Below are 23,150 nucleotides of genomic sequence, written 5' to 3' on the forward strand. Positions count from 1 at the left end.
AAGCAAAAATATGTTCATAGCAGGTATATTAAAATGGCAAATAAGTGCACCTAGGACAGGATGGTGATGTTCCTTTTCAGTGTTTATGTATATAAATAGCAGGAAGCTGTCCAGAGATCCAGGGCACTTAGAACAGTACTATTTAGAGTAGCATGTGCTGCCACATCAGCAATGACCAAGGTTTACTGAGGAATGTGTGTCTGTGATTATGGTGAAGACCATGTCCAGAGAAGCCTACGATATAGTAGTTCTGCTCTGAGCAAAGCATTTTCAGAATTTATTTTTTTCCCCTTTTAAGTAAGGATCTGATTGTGTGCGATGCTTTGGACACAAAACCTTCACTTGCACATAAATAAATTCATAAATAGTCTCTACTTGCATGGCAAACTCTACACAATCAACTAAGTTAATTTCCCAGAAAGACCTTTTTGTAGTTTTGGAATTTGTTGTACACTTTTAGCACAATACGTTTTAGAAATATGCAGGAGCACGAGGACAGAAGTCAGTATCCAAGCTCTAAAAATCAAAAGTGCTGGCATGAGCTGATATCCGTAGTTAATAGGCATGTTTATGTTTGCTTTGGGTATCCCCTCCAAATGTACCACCAAGGCTAGATTTGATGCCTATGCAAACAGCAAACCTGTAAACACTGTCTAAAATGCCACTGAGATTTAAACCAAAAGAGCTTCATTTCAATATATGAATGCCATTTCTGTGTATGCAAATTGCACAAGTTGTCAGCACGTATCTTGTGAACTTGTAGCTTGAATGAAGCTACAAGTAGAATTCAATTCATTCAAGCTACAAGTTCACAAGAATGGAATTCTACTTGTAGAATTAGAATCTACAGAATCTACAGGGGTAGGGTTATTTTTAAATTACAACACAGTACATGGAATCAGGATTTTCTTTTTTTATTCCTGAGTAAGCACATGCTTTCAGGCAAAGAGAGAAGTTACAGTCTGTAAAAGTGTATATAGTAGTCTTTATTTTTATGATTGTAAAACATTTAAAATACTTTTAAAAGCTCTGTGTCCTTACACTGCACATGTGTGGTTCAAGTATGAATCTGTTTAAGGCACTCACCATGTTTTTAACATATAATCGTTGGTCTGTTTTTTAAAAAAGTTTTAAAACTGGGCATAAATTGATTTTCTATATATTCTCAGTACTGGTGCCATTACTGAGGAGGATGTTTTGAAGTCAGAATCATTGCTTTCCAGTAATCCTGTCTAACTGTGCTGGCCCCAAGCCTACCCAAGAGTGCTCAGCACAGCTGTGGCTCACAGCCAGACCTCCCTGTGGAAGAAGGTCCTTGTAGGTATCCTAACTTTTACAAGCTGTGATAGCTCTTGGACTTCTATTCTTCAGCAGGCAGATTGTTCCCCACACTGTGTATGCTTGGGGTACTGAGATGGGATGTTCACCCAAGGGACTGCATCTCCTTCCAGGCAACTTTGCAGTTCTTCTGCCCCATGGGAGAGGATCTAAGACTCTCATTTTTATCGTGAACAAGTTATTTCTGGTGAAAGTTTGTTAAGACTGTTTGAAGTGCTTAAAGATCTAGAGCTAGATCATCTTGGAGTGTCATTCCAAATGCTGCAGCCTACTTGATAGTGGAATATTGCAGTTTTGATGTCTGTAAACTCAAGAAAAAGGTTTGAGTGAACCCCTCCCTATGTATCATGTATAGAAGTAGCTAAACTTCTGACTTGTTTCAGCCTGCTCTCCCCAGTCAGAGGAAATTTGTAAATCTAATAAAAGAGATGGAGCAAAATACATCAAATAGGAACAGAGAAGACATCTAGCTTGTTAAATTGCTAATCATGTTGCTGTTAGAAGGATGCTTAAGGAATACTGACAAAGAGCAGATGGATGAGCAGGTTCAATGCTGTCTGAAATTAATGCAGAATGCATGCTGGGGATAACAGGAGATATTAAAGAGTTGGAGAACATGCTGAGACTTAGCAGAAATCCTTCCCTGATCCCTACACTTAAAGGCAAGCTCAAGGTTTTCTTTTGCAGTCTTTGTACAAGTCATACATGTCAAATGTTTAACTAAAGCCACTTCCTTGTGTAGTTCTTGTAATTCTAGCATGGATTTTTATGGCACCATACATGTTGCAAACTGCAGAAAGGTGGATTACAGTATCTGCCAAACGTTTAGATCTTTTTCTTCTTAGCTTTTCAAAGGCATTTCATGGGCACAAAGTGCCCGTTCTGACAAACCTACCGTATAGGAGATTTAAAAAAACCCACCTTCCTAGATAAATGTGACAACAAAAGCTGTAAATTCTGGAGGCAGTCTCTACAGGAGAGACCCAGGGTGTGGAAAATCTTTGAGAAGCAGCCTTCAAGATCTTCATGTGCAAGTCCAGTGAGGTACATTTCAGAGGCCAAGTTAGTCTGTTTTTCTGCTGGCCCAAGCCGAGCATTTTTTGGCTTGTTAAACACCAGGAGACAAACCCACAACTGTGGTTCATTGTTTGGTTTAGTAGAATAGACTTGAAAATTACAGAATCCTGGGGCACACTGGTGCCCCAGGTTTGCAGAATACAATAGTTACAGCAACAGCTGAGAGATACCACTGCAAATTATATGGAGAGGGCAAGGGACTGGGGAGTTTGATGCAACCGTGGCTTCCATCAGTATTCCTCCCATGTTATTCACGTTCTTCCCTTGCAGAACTGTGCAGCAGCAGCAGAATGGTTTTTGGAGGCAGAAGGGAGGGTTGGGCAGCACTGCATGCTAGTACTGCAAGACATCCCAAACTCTTCCTCTGCTGCAGCAGTAAGTGGGAAAGCATCAGGAAGTCTCTGGCTGCTTGGTGTGGAACGTGGATCTCCATTTCCTCCGTGACACCATGCATTGTCCTTGTAAAGCATATTCTATTTGGCAGGCCATTGTCACAGGGAATAATACATAACAGCCACTTGTTCCTAGTGCTTCTTCTAATAGCAAGTGCACTTGGCCCTTAGGTAAATCTGATCATGTAGTACCTTGTCACGATGAGAGATGCAGATATCAGAGCAGAAAGGTGTACCACACGATAATGTACTGTAACTTCTTTGTACTTCCTTCCTCATGAAAGTTCTTACTTCTGTTTAGTAAAATAACTAAGCTTTATAGTCAGGCCCTGTTATGGTTTAACGTGGCAGGCAGCTAAACACCACACAGCTGTTCGCTCACTACCCCCCAGCGGGGTGGGGGAGAGAATCGAAAAAAAAGGTAAAACTTGTGGGTTGAGATAAAGACAATTTAATAGGACAGAAAAGGAAGGGAAAATACTAATAATGATAAAAGAATATACAAAACGAGTGATGCACAATGCAATTGCTCACCACCTGCTGACTGATGCCCGGCTAGTTCCCAAGCAGCAGACCCCCAGCCAGCTTTTCCCCTAGTTTATATACTGAGCATGACATCATATGGTGTGGAGTAGCCCTTTGGTCAGTTGGGGTCAGCTGTCCCGGCTGTGTCCCCTCCCAACACCTTGTGCACCCCCAGCCTCCTCGCTGGTGGGGTGGGCTGAGAAGCAGAAAAGGCCTCGACTCGGTGTAAGCACTGCTCAGCAGGAACTAAAGCATGAGTGTGTTATCAGCATTATTCTCATACTAAATCCAAAACACAGCACTATACCAGCTACTATGAAGTAAATTAACACTATCCCAGCTGAAACCAGGTCAGGCACATTCATGGTGGCAAATTTAAAACATGACTGATGGCAAATACAGATACCACAGTACTTGTTTCACATACAGGAAGGTCAGGGTGACACATTTTCTAATTTTCTTTTTTTTTTTTTGCTGGTGCCAAGGCACAAGAATCTTAGATGAAGTAAAGCAGTGGGAGAGAGAGCCCCCACCTTCAGGCTGTAGTTCTCCTCCAAGGGCATAAATGTGAGTTAATTTGAGGTTTTCGTTGTCCTGATGTTGTGGACTATAATTTGAAGTAGTTCTAGACACACACTGGATCTTCCACATAACTTCCAACGAATGAATAAAAGTACAAGACCGCATATGCCAGGTCAAAGATCCACGTAACTAAAAATCTCCTATCCATGTATGTTCAGTAACAAAAGCTGAGGAAACAGGGAAAGAATTGAATACAAACATCCAGTGATCGTTTAGAGATTCTGTGACCTATGGATTGCATCATTTTTAGTAGACACCAGCAAACCAAAATACGAATAGGTATTCATGGTACACTCTGATGCTGGGACAGATTCACCACTTCGTTATGTTAAGTGCATATCAATGTAATCAGTGTCATAAAAGTAATTACAGTAGCATAAAACCAGTTTGATTAAATGGAAAACTAGACTTTCTTTCCTCATTTAGGAAGTTTGGGGATTGAGTTATAAAGACTATTTCTGTATTTGTGATTTGCATCAAAGTGTCATTTCATTTAGGCTTTACACATATGTGGGAAAAAAATGAGAATTAGAGACTACAATCATCACAGTAGCAGTGTATGAATAGAGCTCAGGTTGATGCAGGGGAGAGCAGGATATTGCCTAGCTGATTCCTGTCATATCCCGCAAAAGATAAACCCTTAATCGGATCCTTCATTAGCATCAAGTGTGGAAAAAACAGCTCATGTCAGAGATTACTTAGTAAATGTAGTTAGTGGGAGAAATTATGCATTGAAGAAAATACAAAATCCCTCAAATTAATCTTTGAAATACATGGAGTTTGACTCTCCTCTCTCTTACACTGGGATAAATGAAGAATAATTCTATTTCAGTGAGTTAGATACACTAGTGTAGTTGGAGAGGAAATTGAGCTTGCCTGCTCTCCCAGGATTTTAAAAGATTTACATTTTTAAGGCAGAATTGTTTATCCTTAGAATTTGTACTCATACGTTCAGTGGAAGAATTGTGTCCCTGTGTCACAGAGTAGAACCCTTTGATGCATAATCTCTACCTGTTTAAATCCAGACTGGAGTCTTTATGCCATCGTGTGGGTTCAATACCAGTTGGCTTAACTTTGCTACTGGCTTTAGTATTTGCAGTCAAAAAAAAGCCAAACTGGATAATATGTGTTAAGTGTTTGGTGAATCTCTGAAATATACCTTGTTTTGTGTTGTCACTTTTATAATGTTAAATTATTCTTGCTTGAAGATTAAAATACCAAATTTGTCATTATTGTAGGCAGGCAGAGCAAAAGAATTCCTACTGAATTTGAAATTCTGTCCTTTGATTTTTTGGTGGACTTTCCTAGCATTCCATGTCCATTGTTCAGCTTCAGGCAATGTCTTGACATATAGTTATGATGTCAATACATACCCATTGACTAAAATGTTTTTATGCCTACCCTATGGGTCTTTGTTTCTAGAAAACCTGTGTCATATTTCCTTTCTAATGATTTCTTTTCCATGCAAAACTTAATTTTTTTTGGTAGATAAAGGAGGAGGAAAATGTGTTCCATTGGTAGCCTAAGAAGTCATCAAGCCCTGTAGTGTTCGAAAACAGAATAGACATGCTGGATTTTTGTACATTTTTTCAGTTAGTTGTATACCCTAGGAGAGCATAACTGAGGAGGAAAATGCAGGAAGCATGCTGAAGTAAGCATGTATTATTTCATTCCCATTTATGATCAGAGGGTTATTGCACTGCCATTACCACTGACAATAGAATCTGAATGTGAATAATTGGTGAATATCTACCATTTTATGAAAGCAGGTTGTTGTTGGTGACAACTTCAGTGTGAGCTATCTTTGTGTACTTGGGGAGTTTGGGGCCTCTGCTTGTTTGAGTTAGCACACTAATCCGTGCTTCCAGATATTCTTTCATTCCTGTAACAAAGAGGTAATCCTGTGGTGTAACTCAGTATCTGGTCTCAAGAGGAGAATTACATTAAACAAAAAGCATTTCCTTGCTCCTCCCCTTGCTTCTGGGCAAAGAACAACATGATACACATATAGGCAGTAGTTAAATCTTCTGTTGAAAAGATCATACATGCAGATGTGCACCTACGTTCCCTCACTTTTTAAAGGCTGATACTGTTAAAATTGTTTCCCCATTTTAAAATTCTTGCCTTTTTTGTCATTCTTGACAGTGCCAAATTGATGCTTATTTACACTGGGGTTCATTCACACACTGTTTTGAGCCTTTTTATACCATCGCATTGTTGGCAAGGGGAAGCAAGCCTTGAAAAAAAATTTAAATTGTTTTTACAGATTAGCACTGGAGAAGATGATCTCTCCCTGCAGTTGTTTTTTGCGGGTATAGAGGGCATGTTGGTGAGTGCAGACTGGTGACTAGAATGTAATGAAAATTTGGCATGGCTTGCTTCTTGGAAGAGACCCCAGAGAGACATCTGTATGATCAGTCATGGTTGGGGCCACATGTGCTCTTCATATGTGCTTGCCTCTCAAGCTTTCTCTTGCCTCTGAATGCATTGCTATGTGTAGACTTGGGCCATGTGGTAGTGGTGTCTGGAGCAGGAGGGGATGGGTCTGCGGTCTAGCTGGGTCAGATATGGACAAGTGCAGTCTACAGCAGATGGCTGAAGCTCTGCTCTTCCACAGCTGATTTTGGGTGGTTTTAACCTAAGCTGTGGCCAGGCTAATCTCTATGGCTGTGATGGAAACACACAGAGGTCAGCATGCTTATGCTCCATTCTTAAACCATCTCTTGGCCTCACAGGATAGACTGTGTGATCTCACACACTTGGAAATAGCTCTGAAACCAAGTGTTATCTTGTGGAAATTTTGAATGTAGCTTCTGTGGAGTTTCATAGCTGAATATATCTAGGGGAAATAAGGGGTCAATGAGCAGTTCAGGGACTCAGGCTTGGAGAAAATTCTACATAAAAAGCCAAAATAGGATGAAGTTTGACTTTTTAGAAAGGCAGTGGGAAGCATTTGAAGCATACAAAAAGAATCAGAACATTTGGGGAAACTTGTCTTTCCCAGTGGAGACATTAATAACCATTTTAACAGTATTATTTAACCTCCTGCTGCTTCACTGGAAAGAGCAAATATAAGTGTAATTTCAGAATGAACCATTTTTGTCAAAGCCAGACTGATTCAAAGCCCTAAGCAAATTACTGGGTTTGTTGTTAAAAATGCTCACATCATAGAATGGGTGATTATTTTTATTCCATAGTTCTCAGAAACAGAAAAGAGCTGCTGCTTCTTCATCTAAGGTGAGGTTGCAAGAAAGAGAGAAGTTAGGTTGGGTTTTTGTTGTTTTGTTGGTTTTTTTAATGAAACACTTCTTTTAGATGTAATTTTATATGCCCAACAGAACAGAAGAGACTAATTTACTTTCACTGGCACGTAGAGGGCAGCTTTGTCATACAGCAGGTCCCCTGTGATGCTTAACTTGCACTCTTTCCTGTATCCTTTTGGATGCACTTCATCACTTTGTGCTGGATACTGATTAGTTTTAACAAGGATGTACAGAGACTTGCACAAAACGCCAGAGGGAAGTATTTCAGAGATTTCAGAGTAATACCTCTGATACTTAGCCAGTTTGGAGGTGATCATCTGAAGCACGAGAGAGTATTTCAGAGAGACCTAATGTCCAAGGAGGGAATTTCTGCACAGAAGAGAGGAAAGAAGCAGTAACAGTCCAAGAGGAATGTCTTGGATGGCAAAAGCAGGTGAACTATAGGAAAGGGATTTTTTTGCAAATGCTGTTCCAAAAGTCCCAAAACAAATATGAAAAATTCCCTGCTCTAATTGTGGTTGGATTTTTTTCCCTTTTTCCTTCCTGAAATGCTTTGATTTGTACTTACATCCTTACTGCTTAGGCATTTTCATTGTCTTTTTAAAAGTGTGTTTAAAATAAAGATTTTTGAAGCAAATTTACAGCACCCAAAATCACCTCTTAACTGCTAGCCACTCAGTTGCTTTCTTCAAATAAAATGGCAAATTTTTCTGAAAAGGAAACAAAAATACTGTCTCTGGAAGCTATTCAAAAGACTGCGCTCTTTCTGGAAAGAAGTGCTAACTGTTCATATGGGTTGATTTTTAAGGTATAATCCATAAAATTTGGCTTATGAAAGTCAATTCTCCCGTGACAGGTGAGGAAAAAGGAGGCTAGAGTTTCTTTTGGTTTTGTTTTTTGGTTTTGTTTTTTTTTTTTCCCAGTTGCCTAGAAAGCAGGAAGTTGTTTTCATTAATAAGGCAAGAGTCAGAGTATCTTAGCACGTAACTCACAGAACAAACAGAGCTGGTCCAATATCTACCAGAGAAAAGACTGATACTGCCAGGATCTCTGAACTCCAGGAAATATACCTCAATAGGAGAGATTTGCTCCAGAAGCAGAGCACACCTGACTATGTAAGGAGGAAAGCACTTGAGGTGTTTATGGTTGTACAGTTCTTCATACCATCCAGAACTACATCAGGTGGTACAAAGTGGCTGTACTGAGGGGAGGAAATGAGAGGCTGACTTGCAGTCTGCAAGAGGAAGTGTGGCCATTAGGAAAATTTGTAGACAGTGAAACTAATGAAATGAGACCGTTTTGGCTGGGTTTCAGTGTTAATATTATGTAACCTTCTCAAAATTTTTCCTGAACTTTGCATTAGGAGATACATTTTATCAGCACAAGTGGCTTTGAGTTCCATTTCAAGTGGTAATCTGATCAATCAATACTTCACTTTATTAGCACCTGTTGATTAGTCACTCCCCTGTTTCTCACATCATCCTGTGAAATAAATAAAGATAATTATGGTGGTTTCCTGAAGAATAGTATTCAAGGCAGAGAGAGATAAGACTCAGACTTATCCAACCAATCTGAAGTTCTCAGGTGGGAGGTGCCTTTTCCCTAAGCATTTTCCCTGCCTCTGAAGACATCTCCTGAATCTCTTTAAGGCTTGTGCATGTAGATGCACAGAGTTAAAAATATTAAATGGGATATAGATGACTGCAAAAGCTTCAGGGAGCAGTTGCTTTGATTAATTGCTTCATAGTTTGTGATTCTTATATTTTAGCAAGTATAATGTGTAGATCATATATAATAATGTGTAAATCAAGGGCAGGGGTTTTTGCTAGCTTCTGTTAGCTTGTTACTAAGAATTTGTATGCATTAAACTTCAGTGTAGTTTTGAACGGCAAGGATTTTGTCTGAATGAATTTTTTACACCTCTAAATCAGGAATATCTTCATGAGTTCAGCGCATGTTTTATCATTGAAAATCTAGTGTGTCTTCTGGAACTGGGCTTCTTTTCAATAAGATTTATCATGGACTTAATATCAGTCCCCAGGCAGTCACTGGAGAGACCTCCACCGAGTTTGGTGGGCTTTCCTTCGCCCCTGTAAGAACTCTACGGCACTTTAAGTGGAGAATGCTCCTGCCCTAAGTGACACTGGATGTATGAGGTAGAAAAAAATAATGTAAGAAAGTAAAGCAACACACCTGAGAAATTGTGCTGGCTGTGAAAGGTGGATATCCTGAACTCCTTTCTATTGTATTTTCTTTTGCTCAACAGCTTGTCCACCAGGAACATACAAGCCTGAAGGTTCACCAGGTGGAATCAGTACTTGCACCTCATGTCCTGATGAGAATCATACTTCTCCACCAGGAAGTACTTCCATTGAGGATTGTACATGCCGGGAGGGATATCGTGCTGTAGGACAAACCTGTAAAGGTTAGTGTTTCCATCCAGGAACAGAATACCCTTGGAATGCACAGTGCAGTGCTGGCACAACTTTAGTTGTGTTTGCACTGTGAAGGACATGTTAAATTGCATGCAAGATTTTCTGTGTCATTCCAAAACAACAAAAGTACCAAGATGCAAGTTGAGTTGGAAATGAAAAAAATTGTTTTCTTTCAGTAGCCTATTGCACTCCAGCTAGCATCATAACTCTCTTGTGTTTAATTATTTAGTTGTTCACTGCCCTGAACTGAAGCCCCCTGAAAATGGTTACTTTGTCCAGAATGTCTGCAACAATTACTTTAATGCTGCCTGCGGGATCCGATGCAAAGCAGGATTTGATCTTGTGGGAAGCAGCATCCGGCTTTGTCAGCCAAATGGCCAGTGGTCTGGATCAGAGGCTACTTGCAGAGGTATGGATGTCATGTGTTTGAAAAGTCTTTTTCTGTTGGATTAGTTTGTTCTTAACAGTGGTTTTCTCTGCTCACTACATAGTTGGGCGTGCAGATCTGATCCTGTTAGCTCTTAGGTGAAAGGATATTCCAAAGGTAAACTCCCACTCCAATCACTCCGTTTCTCTCCTCCCTAAAATGGAAGGCGGACATCTACAATAGAAAACGCAGAGCAATATTTACTAGGCAGACAGTCTTTTGCAAGTGAATCTACACTCTCCTTCCTTAAACCTCTCTGCACCTAATTTCTATGAATTTTATATCTACATTATATAAATCCAGCAAACCTACAAAGTTGTCAAATATATAACAAGACCTTGCCACATGGGTGTTATAGAATATCCACCAGACTCCTGGCATAGACGGGCACTGGCGTTGGGAGACATCAACCATGGAAGAATTCTATTTTACTTTCTTACGGTTCCTTCTTATAAAAAATAGGAAAGCATGAGCCTTGAGCATTGTCTTGAGAAGAATTTTGAATGGCGTTTCACTAGGGAACAACTGACAGTATCCTAGAAGTTCACTGTAAGACAATGTCAGCTGGAAAAGAAATAAACAGAAGGTGTGAAAGGGAGGAGACATGGGAAAGAGCATCCTGAAAAACATTATTTCTGGAGCTCTTACAAGGACATAGGAACACAGTTTTGCTTTTTTATCACTTGTCTCTGCCTGAGGTAGGGTTCTTGATGATTTAGAAGGGGAGCTGCATCCCCATGTAGTGCTGTCTGGTATGTCTTCCAAGGAGGGCCTAAAAAAACAGGTAGCAGCCCTCATCTCCTCAACAGCCACAGGTTGTAGTTCAGCATGTTTAACTTGAGTTGGATGCACTTGAAATTAGTATGCTGCACTGGAAGCTAGTAAATAAGAAGTCATCAGCTCCTTCTGTACCGCTTGCCCTGGCCTTGAGTTCAGGGAAAGAGGCAGGATGCATCCTTGGAGGCACTAGTACTTTATGCCACTACAGCAAACACTGCAGCCTTTAAAGAAACAGCAAGTCATGGCTCTGAAAGGAGGGATCTGAGCTAGAGATCGGTTCCTCAGGACATTCTTATATAGCAGTTCACTTCTGCTTACATTGCAGGACTCTTCTTCAGATAATCATGGAAAACTTGGTCTTCCTTTATAGCTTCCAGTGACAGAAGGCAGGAAGGAGAAGCTTTAAATGGAAAATAAATTGCTGGCCAGTACCATGAGAGTATCTTGAGAAGCTAGACTTAGAGCTGTTGACTTTCCAGCAGTCAAAACATAGACTGAAGATGTATGCTACTTCAGGTAGACTGGGATACTAGGAAAGAGCACCTGCCTGTCAAACCTTATGTCACGCAGTAACCTCTAGTGCAGAAAATCTGGGGAAAGTTGCAGTCAGCCATAAAGAAAGGATCCTTCATCTTCACTGTCTATAGAGAAGTGGAAGAGTCTAGTACTTGGAAAACTTTCTGGAGCATTTAATAATATTCACCTATTGTGTGTTGGTGCATGATCTTCCTTTAACAGGGAATTTGTCTGGAAGGTAGGGGAAGAGAAAAGTCTGCCTTGAGATACTGTCCTGATGTTGAGTTAATATCCTTTGAAGCACTGAAAGGATGTATTTTTGCTTTTATTGTGCCATTCTCCATCATTCTGAAGACTTCCAATTAAAAAAAAAAGTGAAAAAATTCTACCTTTACATGTGCCGGATCTGCTAGTCTCGATTCACTCAGACTATGAAAAGGAGCAAGATCAAAGGCACAGTTTATAGCTGTCTTGTTAATCCCAGGAGTATTTTATCACATAAATGAGGGAGAATGAAGGAAAATCCCTTTGCACTACTTTGGATTTTGACATTAAATACTCCTCCGTTGTTTTGCTAGCTAAAATCTGCTGTGCTATTGGAAAATGATTAATGCAGTCATGTCATGCAATTAACAGTGACCCATGAAAAAAACAACTACAAAGCATGTATTTAATCCTGAAAAATGTATTGGGAGAAAACCCAGAACAAGCAGAATATACTGTTGTTGTTGTTTTCACTGGCTTTATGGAAATATTTCTTGGTCATGGAAAATGCTTTATTGACAAGAGGATGGTTTTGTGTTTAATGCATGGAACCATAACCAGGATAACATGGGCTCAGTTACAGGTTTCTGGCAGAGCCATACTGAGGCGCTGGGTAAGCATGAACATTGAAACACTGAGGAGGCAGGAGCACTACCGCTATGCAGTCCTTCCAGAAGAGGTGGCTAGACTTACCAGGTAGTGGAAGGGAGTGCCTTCTCTGTAGGCACGTGAACATTTCTGAGAGCCTCCTTAGTACTCTTAATTCATTCAGGCTTCCTCTATAATGCTGTAGAGTTTGGTATCGTTTGCTCCCTTTTACCACAGATGGAGTATTAAAGGCTACCATAGAAACCTTAAAAGAGAAAGCCCATTCTCTTCTGTATAAAGCATGTGTGATTCAGTTGTAAAAATGTCTTTCTTACTCTACTACAGTTAAGATACACCATATTAGGAAGCTGCTCTGAAGATCAGAGTGTCTCTTGCAAGAAGTTCTCAAGAAACAAGGAAGTTTCAAGATCTTGTTTATAATCTTAAATGCACTTCCTAGAGGATGCCTGTATATATACAAGCACAAGAGGAATAGTACTTTCAGAGGGTAAACATGAGACAGTGGTAACACAAAGATGTATCAGGTGCATGTGAATGGCTTTTTTTCTTTCTTTCCTATCCAATATAAATAGGTTTTGCTACAGACCTTTTTTTCCACTCAGGTGCCACTACAGCTATTTTCAAAAAAGATACTATTTAACATGTGTTTTTTGTAGCTTTGAGGGACTTGTAGTTATTGGCATTTATACAGCTGGCTTTCATTTGAAGGAGCACTCTGGGTGTCTTGCCCATTTATTAGTTTGAGGGTGTATAGTGATCTGTTCAGTCCATGTGTCCACTTGTAGGTGTGTCCTGTCACAGCGTGCAGAGTAGACAACTACTGAGAAAAGGAGAGAAATTTGCCAAGCTGGCTTACTTTCAGGTGCATTTGGAGAGGAGCTTGTGGTTTGCGACCTGCCTGGCAGCAGCCAGGATGGGTTAGTTGGTAAAATCGGCATCCCAGACCACAGCAGAGAAGTCATCCAGATCTCTGAAGCCACCCATCATCAGAGCTTGCCCTCCCACCAGCAAGCTCAATAGAAGCTGTGGAAAACAATCCAGGGAGAACAGAGTTTAGGGAACTGCAGTCGTCTTGATTATATTTTTGAACAGTCACACTGTTTGCCCTTGTGAGTTTTTCTCCCCTAATAACTATTGAACATACTGAACAGTGTCTATCAGCTTCAGCTGACAGCAGGGTTTTCAACCATATGAGTTTTCTACTGGTTTTGGAAAATCAGTAGCTGGTTATTGAAGAGAGGCATGAATTATTGAAGCACTAGGGGCACTAGGACCCCAGCAGGCATCTATACGTTTGGGCTTGCTATCACCCGGTTGTCATACATGTATCATCATCACATAGTCATGGCCAGACAGTAGGAGTGTACAGCTTAGCTCTTCGAGGGACCCAAAGGCCAGGCAGTGTGTATGTAGCTCAGAGTCTTGTCCAGAGGGGAGCAAGGGGACAAATGCAGAAGCATAAGATACTGGCTGAAGAGGAGGAGAGCTGGAGGTGATGCAAGCTAAGGAGGCCTAGTAGAAGAACTTGAGGTCTTGACACTGAAACAAAGAACGTAAATCCAGGCCATACCAGTGCTACTACTTTTTTCTTCTTACTGTCATTCAGCTGTTTTGGGATCCATCTTAATTACAGTGTAGCTTTGTGTTAAATTGGAGCATCAGGATTCAATAACAAAACCATAAGACAGTCTGGGGATCAGGCTCCATGCCCCACTTACCTCTCTGCACATGCATCCCACACAGGACTGCTTTCTCCTTGGCATCACGCTGCTTGCAGTATTTATGAGACATGGCAGGAGAAAGGCCTCTCTGCTGAGCAGCAGCCAGGACTGCCTCCATGGGGAGCCCTACACCTGAAAGGGTCTCTTTTGTCTCAGCAACAGCCTAATTTGTTCCTTTTAATCTCTCGTGGTCCTGTTGTGTATGAATGACTTGTATTCCTTTCTCTCTCCCCCACCATGACAAATGTCTGCTGTTCTGATTTGTGGCGGCTCACATGTGTGTGTGTCTACATCAGTACACTCCAGAGTGCCTGAGAATGTTCCTGAGCAGTGGGACACTGTCATCTGCCCTGTTAATAAGCTCTTAACCTCTTCCCTGGCGTGCACTCAGCCCATACCAGATTGCCAGCTGGAAATCCCCCAAAGAACTCTCAGGCATGGCTAGGGGATTAGAAACTTCCGAAGACACACACTTTTCCACCGGATTCCATTTGCCTGCAGCTGTCCTGTTTTGAAGGCTGATAGACGTTGCTAGCACAGGCCACACACTGTGTGCCAGATGCCTTCGATGGCTAGCAACATTTCTGAGCACAGTTAGTTTGCTAGCCTGGACTATCAAAACTTAGGTGAGCTTGGAAGTGTGTGTCCAACCTCATAAATGTTATGTAAGACTCTGTTTCAGGAAGAGGAAGGCATCAAGCCTTTGAAAAAAATCAGCCCTGTTCCAGCCCTATTCCCTTAATTTGTACAAACTACTGTAACTATTGTACAAGTCAGTACCTGTCCCACCCCTGAAAACCTGGGCAAACTAGTGTAACTCCACTAATTCTCAGTGCTGAAGAGTGAAGTGGTGGGTTTTTTTTTTTCCCTTTGCAGTTCGAACATGTCCCAGACTTCGAGCTCCTGAAAACGGACACATTAATTGTTCAACAGCTGATATCTCCTATAAGACAGTATGCTTTGTGACCTGCAATGAGGGCTATGAAATAGAAGGAAACACCAAACTCACCTGCCAGGGAACCTCACAGTGGGATTCAAGGGAGCCAAAGTGCGTGGGTAGGTATCTGATCACACTCTGTCTGTTCATGTCAGAGTGCAGCCTTTTCTGATATGCTGTCGCAAGTGAGAAACTCTCCCTATTTTAATATCTGGTGAAGCTAAGACAGGAATACGGATTTGTCTATGGATGTTTTATACAGGTCTTAGAGGTTGGGAGGGGGGAAAAGGAATTTGTAAATGGAGGACGTGGACAGATTATCATTGAAATCCAGCACAGACAGCTGATAACTAAAATGTTGTTGCATGTGATAAGTGTTAAGACACTGTCACACAATGTGTTGTAGGAAACGTGCAAGTTGTAGGTCTATACTATGGATTAAATGTGAACAACCGGGGGTTTGAGTTACCATCTTAAAGCAAAAGATGACCTCCAGACAAGCACTAAGGTATGTTAGCCAGGCAGTATGAGTGCTGAGTACAAATGTGGCAGTTGTCACTTTTGCTGAACTCCCAGCAGCAAATAAGAGTTTAGGCAAGTTAGGGACCAAGCACCTCTAAGGCAGGATTCAGAGGTCACACCGGCTGTGCAGGGATAGGTAAGCATATACTGCTGTTCCAGAAATAAAGGATTGTAGACTTTGGAAGTACCCATTTAGGACTAGTGACAGGTGTTAAGTTAATTTAGAAAGGTAAGAGGAAGAAATACAGTTGAAACATTTCCAAGGGTAGACTGCAAAAAAAAAAAAAGCACAAGCTTAAAGTCCAGCAATTCAGAAGCTGATCCAGTGCTGCCTAAAGTCAGGGTGAAGTACATGTCACCTGGGTCCAGTAAATGTGATGCCAGTAGGGTGACTTGGCTTGAACCCGTGGCTATTTTTTACTGTTTCACTGCAGGCTTAAAAATGTGGACTTTGCATGAGACAAGAATAAATTTCTAACTAGATGTGTTCTCTAAAATGATGAAAATAATCCACAAGTATTAATTTATCAAGAGAGTTTGTTAAGAGATCCTAATCTTTCTTCTGTTGAAGTCAGTGGAAAAACTTCAATTAACTTCAAAAGGAAAGGACCCTGAAATCCTGTTGGAAGATTATAATTGGAAGATTAACTGTATTCATCAGTTGAATTCATCCTTCCTAGCTTAGCATTTTGATTATTAAAATCCAGCTCTACTCTGTATCAGAAGATTTCTTCACACCATGCAATATTGCCTCCATTCCTGGATTACCCACAGCAATAGCTTATTTTTGCCGAGTCTGAAAATCTAGTATAAAAGTTACCTTTGATTGTCACAGAGGGAAGAGTGTTAGCTGGAAAACGTCTCTGCTGCTTCTTGTTGTGACTGGTGTTTAGAGAAAGCTTGCTGAGATTCTTGTTCAATATAGATGTGTGGAGTTCTATTCAGGGAAAGATGCAAATCAGAAGACTAATATCATGTCCTGCCCAAAAACTACCCTTTGTACTCATTTTCTGAATGTTCATAATTATCATGGAGGTATTCTCTGCTTATTTTTAGTCTGAACAGCTCCTAACTATTATTTATCATCTGCTACATAAAGATACAAGAAATCCTGCTGTATTTAGGCATTTGTAATTGATGATTTATTAATTTCCTACCCTTCTGTTAGAAAAATGAAGTGGAATTGGGTTCAGTCTCTTACCTTGAAACAGATTTCTTGGACTTTGGAGTTACTCTTCTAGCTCTTTTTGTGAATGCTTTTCAGTTTGAGTGCGCATCAGTGCTGAGTTTTAGCTCAGCACTATTTAAAAGCACCCTATTTAAAAGTTAGCTCACTGAGACTGTACTACAACCATCTGTAACCATAACTGACACTGTACCATAACATAGCCTGGATTGTTTACAGTCACTTCTGTGAGGTCTGTTGTCATATGCATCTTTTCCCAAGAGACTGGAAGTTAATGCAAGTTTGGCTATTACATATGTTTTAAATTTTTTTATTTTTCATGAAAGATTCTGTTAGCAATGAATTACTTTTGAGTAGGTTACATATATTATAGATGGCTTATAAACAAAATATCTGCTGAAAAGGGAAGCTTTGTCATTTTTCCAATTTGAAAAAAAAATTCCACAGTCATGTTCTTGTGTTTTCTTCCCCATTGCGAAAGGTTAATATCCAGCTCATTAAAATTAATCAATTTTGCAAGATACTGTTTGCCTTGCTTTGTTCAAGGTTTAGTGAAGGTAAAAATACAGATGGCATCCAGGGTGTTGATGCCACCTAGTGTTGAAAGAATTACTACTCCACACTTCTAATTGCAGTTGGCCAATTCTTTCCCTGAAACATTGGGTTTGCAAAGGGGTTGAAGGAAAGAGGCATGATTTGCTTCGTAACCTTTTCTTTTGTTACAATATTGAAGTTCCTCTTGATGTTAAGAATTATAATACAGTGTTGTGGTCCATCACAGGCAGTTGCAGATGAAAGCAGATTCTTGTCTCTCCTTAGAAGTACCTTTTTCCTCTCTCTCTATTAATTCCCTATCCATATGACTAATATCATAGGTATCACTCTGCTCCTCATGAAGTCCAGACTTCCTGGCTCAGCTTGATAAAATTCTGGAATTGAGCACAGATAAAAAAGCTAAACAACGCTATTACAGTTTTTCTTCTGGTAAAAACCTGTCCCACTTAGAAGAGATTCTCTCGGGCTAGATATACCAAAGGTTATCCTGAATGTTTGTCGGATGTCTCAGGATTGTGCTCTACTAGCATTTTGCTAGTACAGTTGGAAGTGTCTCAACCAGGAGGGGGCTGTTACTGCTTCCCAAAGAGCTGCAGTTTTCTCTGGTTTTCGTGCTTACACCTTTCACAGCCTTTCTTTTCCTTGTTCCCTGAGTAGTATACATTTTAATGCTTTTAGTTTGTCTTTTCAAACTTTTTTTTTTTCCCAATTTCTGATCTTTCTGCTATTTGTCAGTTACCTTCCTGTGGTGAGCAACCAAAAGTTAGGGTTTGGGGTTTTTTTTTCTGGTGGAGTTGTTTTACATTGTATAGCCAACAGTGTCTCTCCGAAGTGAACAAATGTGTTAACGTTTGTGATCTTTGCATCCTGTTGAAATGAAGTGCAGTTATTAATTGCTTGGACTTTAAACACTATTTCAGTATGGAGAGTCTAAAGGGCAGAAAATACTTAGAACGCTTACACTCTTTAAATTTTGTTTCATGCAGAAGAAGCAGTTTTCAGTTACTATCCGCATATTTTGGGAGAGGGGAGAAAAGGGTTATGAAGTGTTCTGAATGTGAATTACTTCTGTGTCATTAAACCATTGCTAAGAGATGAACAGAGCTTTCCCTTCCTGTAACTGGGTTGGGTTGTTGTTTGTGTGCCCTTTGTGTAAAGACCTGTCTGCTTTCTTCACTGACTAGCTAAAGAGTTACAAATCTTCTCATTGGCTACACATGATGAAGCATTTTTCTTGTGTGTTTGTCTATTATCTGTTGTAAGAAACACTACTGAAAGTCTACAAACTGCATTCATGGGATACCCTTTTTTGCCCTATTTGTTAATGCCTCCGTGTTTGAAGTAAAAATACCATTCCTTGCCTCACATGGTGAAAACAACAGCTCAAAAATGAAACAAAGCTTCTGTGACAATTGAGCCTGTTTATGCACATTGTGGTTTTGGAAGTTTACACTTTGATGCAAATGGTCTTCAGAATTTTTAGTGAATTCTAGTAATAAAATAGTTCAAAACTTCCGTTTTAAGCCTTTAAGCAACCATCGGCCCTTCCTGACCTTATAGAGAAGGTCAGCTGCCACTTACGGTCACCCTGAGTCTTTGCATCTGTGTTTGAACACAGGCAAGACCAAGCCCAACTTCATTCAGTCTGGAATGTGGTAGGCAAAATCACATGCCATGTCCCTAACCTACAGTGAGCTCATGGCAGGGAGTCCTTTTTCTTCTCTCATTCTTATTTCAAGAGTCAGTGTAAAAGCTGTAGAAGGCAACAGATAGAAGACTGTTACCTCTCTCCTACTATGAAAGTCTGGTTTCCATAGAAGGCAAGCAAATGCAGCTGCAAAGCAACCATGAAAGGTGAAGTTGTAAAGAAAGAAAAAAAAAAACAAAAACACAAAACAGAGAGAGAGTAATATATATGGGAGCTGCATGAAAAATACCATGTTTCTGTCCCCATGAAAAGCATGAGCAAGAAGATAGAAGACCTGATATCCTGGGTGCTGTTTACTTCAGTCAGTACTGGAGTACAAAGCTTCAGCAGGTCTTACTGTTTTAATGTGCTCATAGCACATTCAGACTCTTAAAAAGTCTGTGTATTTTGTGTTCCCTCTGAGTTGCCATATGACTTTATTTGCAGATATTTTTGAATGTTTACTTCGTATATGTGAGTTAAAAGACATGTCCTGCTGGTCTCTTGTAGAAATGCGTTGCCCCATCCTCCAGAAACCAGCAGGTATAACAGTTCTCCCTCCTAGATGTGGGCTGGAGCCTGCTGTTTCTGGGACTGTGTGCCAGCTGAGCTGTCCCCAAGGATTCATCTTGTCTGGAGCTAGAGAAGAACTAAGGTGCATTTCATTTGGGAGATGGAGTGCAAACATCCAGGAAGCTCTGTGTAAAGGTAGAGACCAGCACAAAATCATTTCTGTGTACACATGTGTGCAGGATTGAAGGGAAGTACACAGCGAATACCTGAGTGAGGACAGGTTTGAACTGGGGAAAGCATGGTTTAAACAGTCTGTAAGAACTGTTGCCTGTGTCATTATAGCTTGGCTGTCAGATTTACTTGTAGTTTGTAATGAAAATGTGGAGTTCAGAGGTTGATTGAGTGCCATCTTATAGTGCTTATCATCAACTGTCTCTCTTGGGATCCATCTCATAAGTCTGTTGTTGGGAAGCTGCCTGCTAAAAGGCCTGATGTGCAGGTAAATTCGAAGTTTCAAAGTAGAAGTGAAAGCTCTTTAAGAAGATAGTCAAAGTGGAACCCACACTCCTAGTAAAACAACAATGATAATAATACTGTTACTGGTTTAGGACAGGTTTATGTAAGCCCCGTAAGTCAGAGCAAATCTGTAAACACTGTGTAAACCCTGGCTGATAGACAGACTATAGAGGGATGGTTCATTTCAGTTGTCTTTGAACTGACTATGGCTATTGACATGCCCTGAGCAACAGTGCACAAGAGTTAAGGCCATAACTGGCTGACACAAGTGCACGAAGTATAAAGATGGGCAGAAGATGGTTATGTGCATTTGAGTATGATTCTGCCATGTTTACCCACCTCTTCTAGAAATGTTAGGTTATTTATTCTCTTACACGTGTGCACACTGAGTTGGAAGGAGTTTGGCTTTGGATTATAGGAGGATACAAGCAAAAGTGCAGTTTGTCTGGGAATATGCTATTCACCTCTTCGTGAACTATTGTGCTCCTAGAACTAATGCTTCTATCCCAAACTGGGGCCCTCGCCAGCCACTGGGTGAAAGAACAGTACAGAAAACAGTTATGGCAGTCATCATGCCAGGTCACTACAGAAACTGAGGTGGGAACTTTTTTCTCTATAACGGCCAGGAAGATTTTATCCCTCTCTTTAAACATACTATTTCCCACTCCGTGATGTACCACATTGTTTTTCTGAATCTTTTGTGTAAACCTGTGCCAAACCACAGTTTTTAATATTTGATGGGATCCCAGCACAAGGCTACAAGCTGAAGTGTTTGGATCAAGATAAAGCAGCATGGCTTGGGTTCAAGCTTTTAGATATTACCAGTGCATAAAACCCTAAAATAAGAGGCACAAAGAAACTCTGAAGGTTGTTCTTCTCTAGTAAAAATGAACAGTTGCATTTCAATTGCTTTCATTCTTGTTATTGTCTCTCTCTATTTTGCTGCCAACATATTTGGCCAGTTCAAAATAGACGTTTTCTTTCTGACTTATTTATTAGTCTTTTTACAGAATTTCACTTTTAAATGGAATTTGCCCCAGCCTGAAGGCTGTGGTCAGGGGACTGTGAACCATAACTGGTAGTTATTTAGAAGAGTGCATTTCTAATAAAATTTTCATCAGAATGAGTTCAGAGGAAGGCAAAATCACTTGTATTTATTGCTTTGCACTCTTAATTACAGAGGTTTAATTGCCTGAGTTATGTCTTTACTGGAACTATTTAGTAATAAAAATATAAGTGATATCAGTTCTGAGTTGTTTTAAAGCCTCCTGGGCATAGATGAGTTCAGAGCTGAACGCGTCCTTGTCTCGTGAGTCTAGAGACCATTTATCAAACAACACTACAGCAATAAAATAACCTGACCACAAATGTTTTGGGAGGCCCTGTGCCAGGGAAATTATGAAGTACGTTAAGTTTGTCAGAGAAACTTGAGGCTTAAACGTTGGTGGTGATGTTGTACCACCATATTGTACCACCAGTCCTTTGAAACCATCCAGCATTGTCATGTATGTTACAAGAAGGCTCCATTTGTCCTACATAATACCTTGTAGCAGGAGTTTATTAAGGAACATTTCCAGCAGCTGGTGCCAGAGATCGTGCCATTGTCTCAAGTCCGTTCCACACCATGCTCCAGGGAATTTGAGAGTCACTACTGTCTTGTTCGTAGTACATACATCATGTCACAAATACTTTTTTTTTAAAGTCACTGATTCTCAGAAACAAGTGTTTTCATCTGTATGTGTCGTGTGTGGGCAGTGAAAGGATAGAGAAGTAATTCCTTCTTAATGGTATATGTGTGTAATGAATGGATGAATAATAAGAGAAAAAATTCATTCTGTTGTATTTATTCCTTGTTTTATTGTTGCATGTAGAAAACAGAGTCTTATTGTCCTCAGTGAGGCACAAAAATACAGCAAAAAATAGACCCTTCCCCAGGAGAATTTACTGTTTATGTATGAGCCCGTAGGCAAGAATTAAAAAGGGGCAGAGACAAGAAATTTGCAAAAATATGTGCGTTCATATTTCAGGCAGCACAAAAAACAGTGGTTACAACAAGTTGCAGTCTAACCATTATAGAGGTTTTATTTCTATAATGCCACATATAAAACTAGTTTGTCTTTTTCTGGATCAGATATTGAAGCTCCTCGGATCCACTGTCCAGAAAATATTGAGACTGAGACTCTTGAACATCATAACTCTGCTAATATCAGCTGGCAGGTACCAACAGCTGAGGATAACTCTGGAGACGAGGCAAGTTAAAATGTGTACATTTGACTGGAGGCAGTCTTTCTATAGCTAGCTATTTCAAATTAATTTTATAATCCACTAGAACTTATTTCTTCTGATAAGCAGGAGTAGAAGAAAAGTCTGCTGAAAAGTTTGTATCTTGAGAATTCAGCATTTTCTGTCTTGGTTAGGGTTATGCAGTTGGAGGACACTCTGCATGGTGTTTAAGTGCATAAAATCTCATATGGTTAATTTATGTGGTCAAAAGAAAGAATGTGCCCTTGTTTATAAGATGGAGACAGCTGCTTTAAAAATGAGCTCTTAGAATGTGAAGAAGTTTAATAAACTCTTCTCTGAAGGAAGTAAACCAGTTCATTAATCTAGAAGGCTAACAAGAACACACTGTGATAAGTAAAAGCTTGTTTCAGCTTCCCAGGTGAGAAAGAAAAATCTCATTTTCCTATCCAATGCAAGGTTTAGACGTGGGCCTTGGGCTACTATGGGTATCAGAAGTCTGGAAATGGAGTTACAAGGAAAACTTGCTCCAGAGCTATTTCATAAAGACTAACATTCCCTACAGGCTCAGACATGATCAAGTTACAGCAACTGATGCTTTATCATGAGTCAGCAGAGGAACAGTGACTCTGTGTGTGCTTTTAATTTGCTGCAAATACAGCAGTTTTTTGCACTTGGAAACTGTGAGCTATCCCAGTAAAAGAGGTTTAAGTTCATACATTTTTTGCTGTAGCATAGCCATGGTCAGGTACTGTAGCTCTGCTGACACAAGAGTCATTCATTGAACTGTACAAACCAAGAGCCTTAGCTCTTAGTTGTAGCTGGTTTGTCAAAGCCATGGTTGTCAGATAAACTGCTTTGTTCGCATGAAACCAGTTCTTTTAAAGAGAATTTCCTTAAGACAGTTCTAACCCATATGAAAGAGCCATAGACAGCATGTAAGTGTCATTTACTCCAAATGTAGGGTTCCTTTGCTGTGCCAGAATGTTTTGAAGCATCTGTGGGCTATTGACTCATAAACACATGTAGATTAAAACGGGATATGTAAGTACTTATAGCCCACA

At 40.2% G+C, this 23,150-nt stretch overlaps 1 protein-coding gene across 2 annotated transcripts in view; it reads left to right on the plus strand.

Moving 5' to 3' along the window:
- Positions 1-23,150, plus strand: part of SVEP1 (sushi, von Willebrand factor type A, EGF and pentraxin domain containing 1) — a 135,039-nt gene that overhangs the window by 37,639 nt on the left and 74,250 nt on the right. For both annotated transcript variants that reach the window (XM_072860597.1, XM_072860598.1), the window contains exons 4-8: positions 9,444-9,602; positions 9,842-10,021; positions 14,806-14,985; positions 19,327-19,524; positions 21,977-22,095. In XM_072860597.1, the coding sequence (XP_072716698.1) occupies positions 9,444-9,602; positions 9,842-10,021; positions 14,806-14,985; positions 19,327-19,524; positions 21,977-22,095 (836 nt within the window). The remainder of the gene's footprint in view (positions 1-9,443; positions 9,603-9,841; positions 10,022-14,805; positions 14,986-19,326; positions 19,525-21,976; positions 22,096-23,150) is intronic.

This window comes from Ciconia boyciana, chromosome 4 (genome assembly GCF_034638445.1).
Source record: "Ciconia boyciana chromosome 4, ASM3463844v1, whole genome shotgun sequence".
NCBI classification, from domain to species: Eukaryota; Metazoa; Chordata; class Aves; order Ciconiiformes; family Ciconiidae; genus Ciconia; species Ciconia boyciana.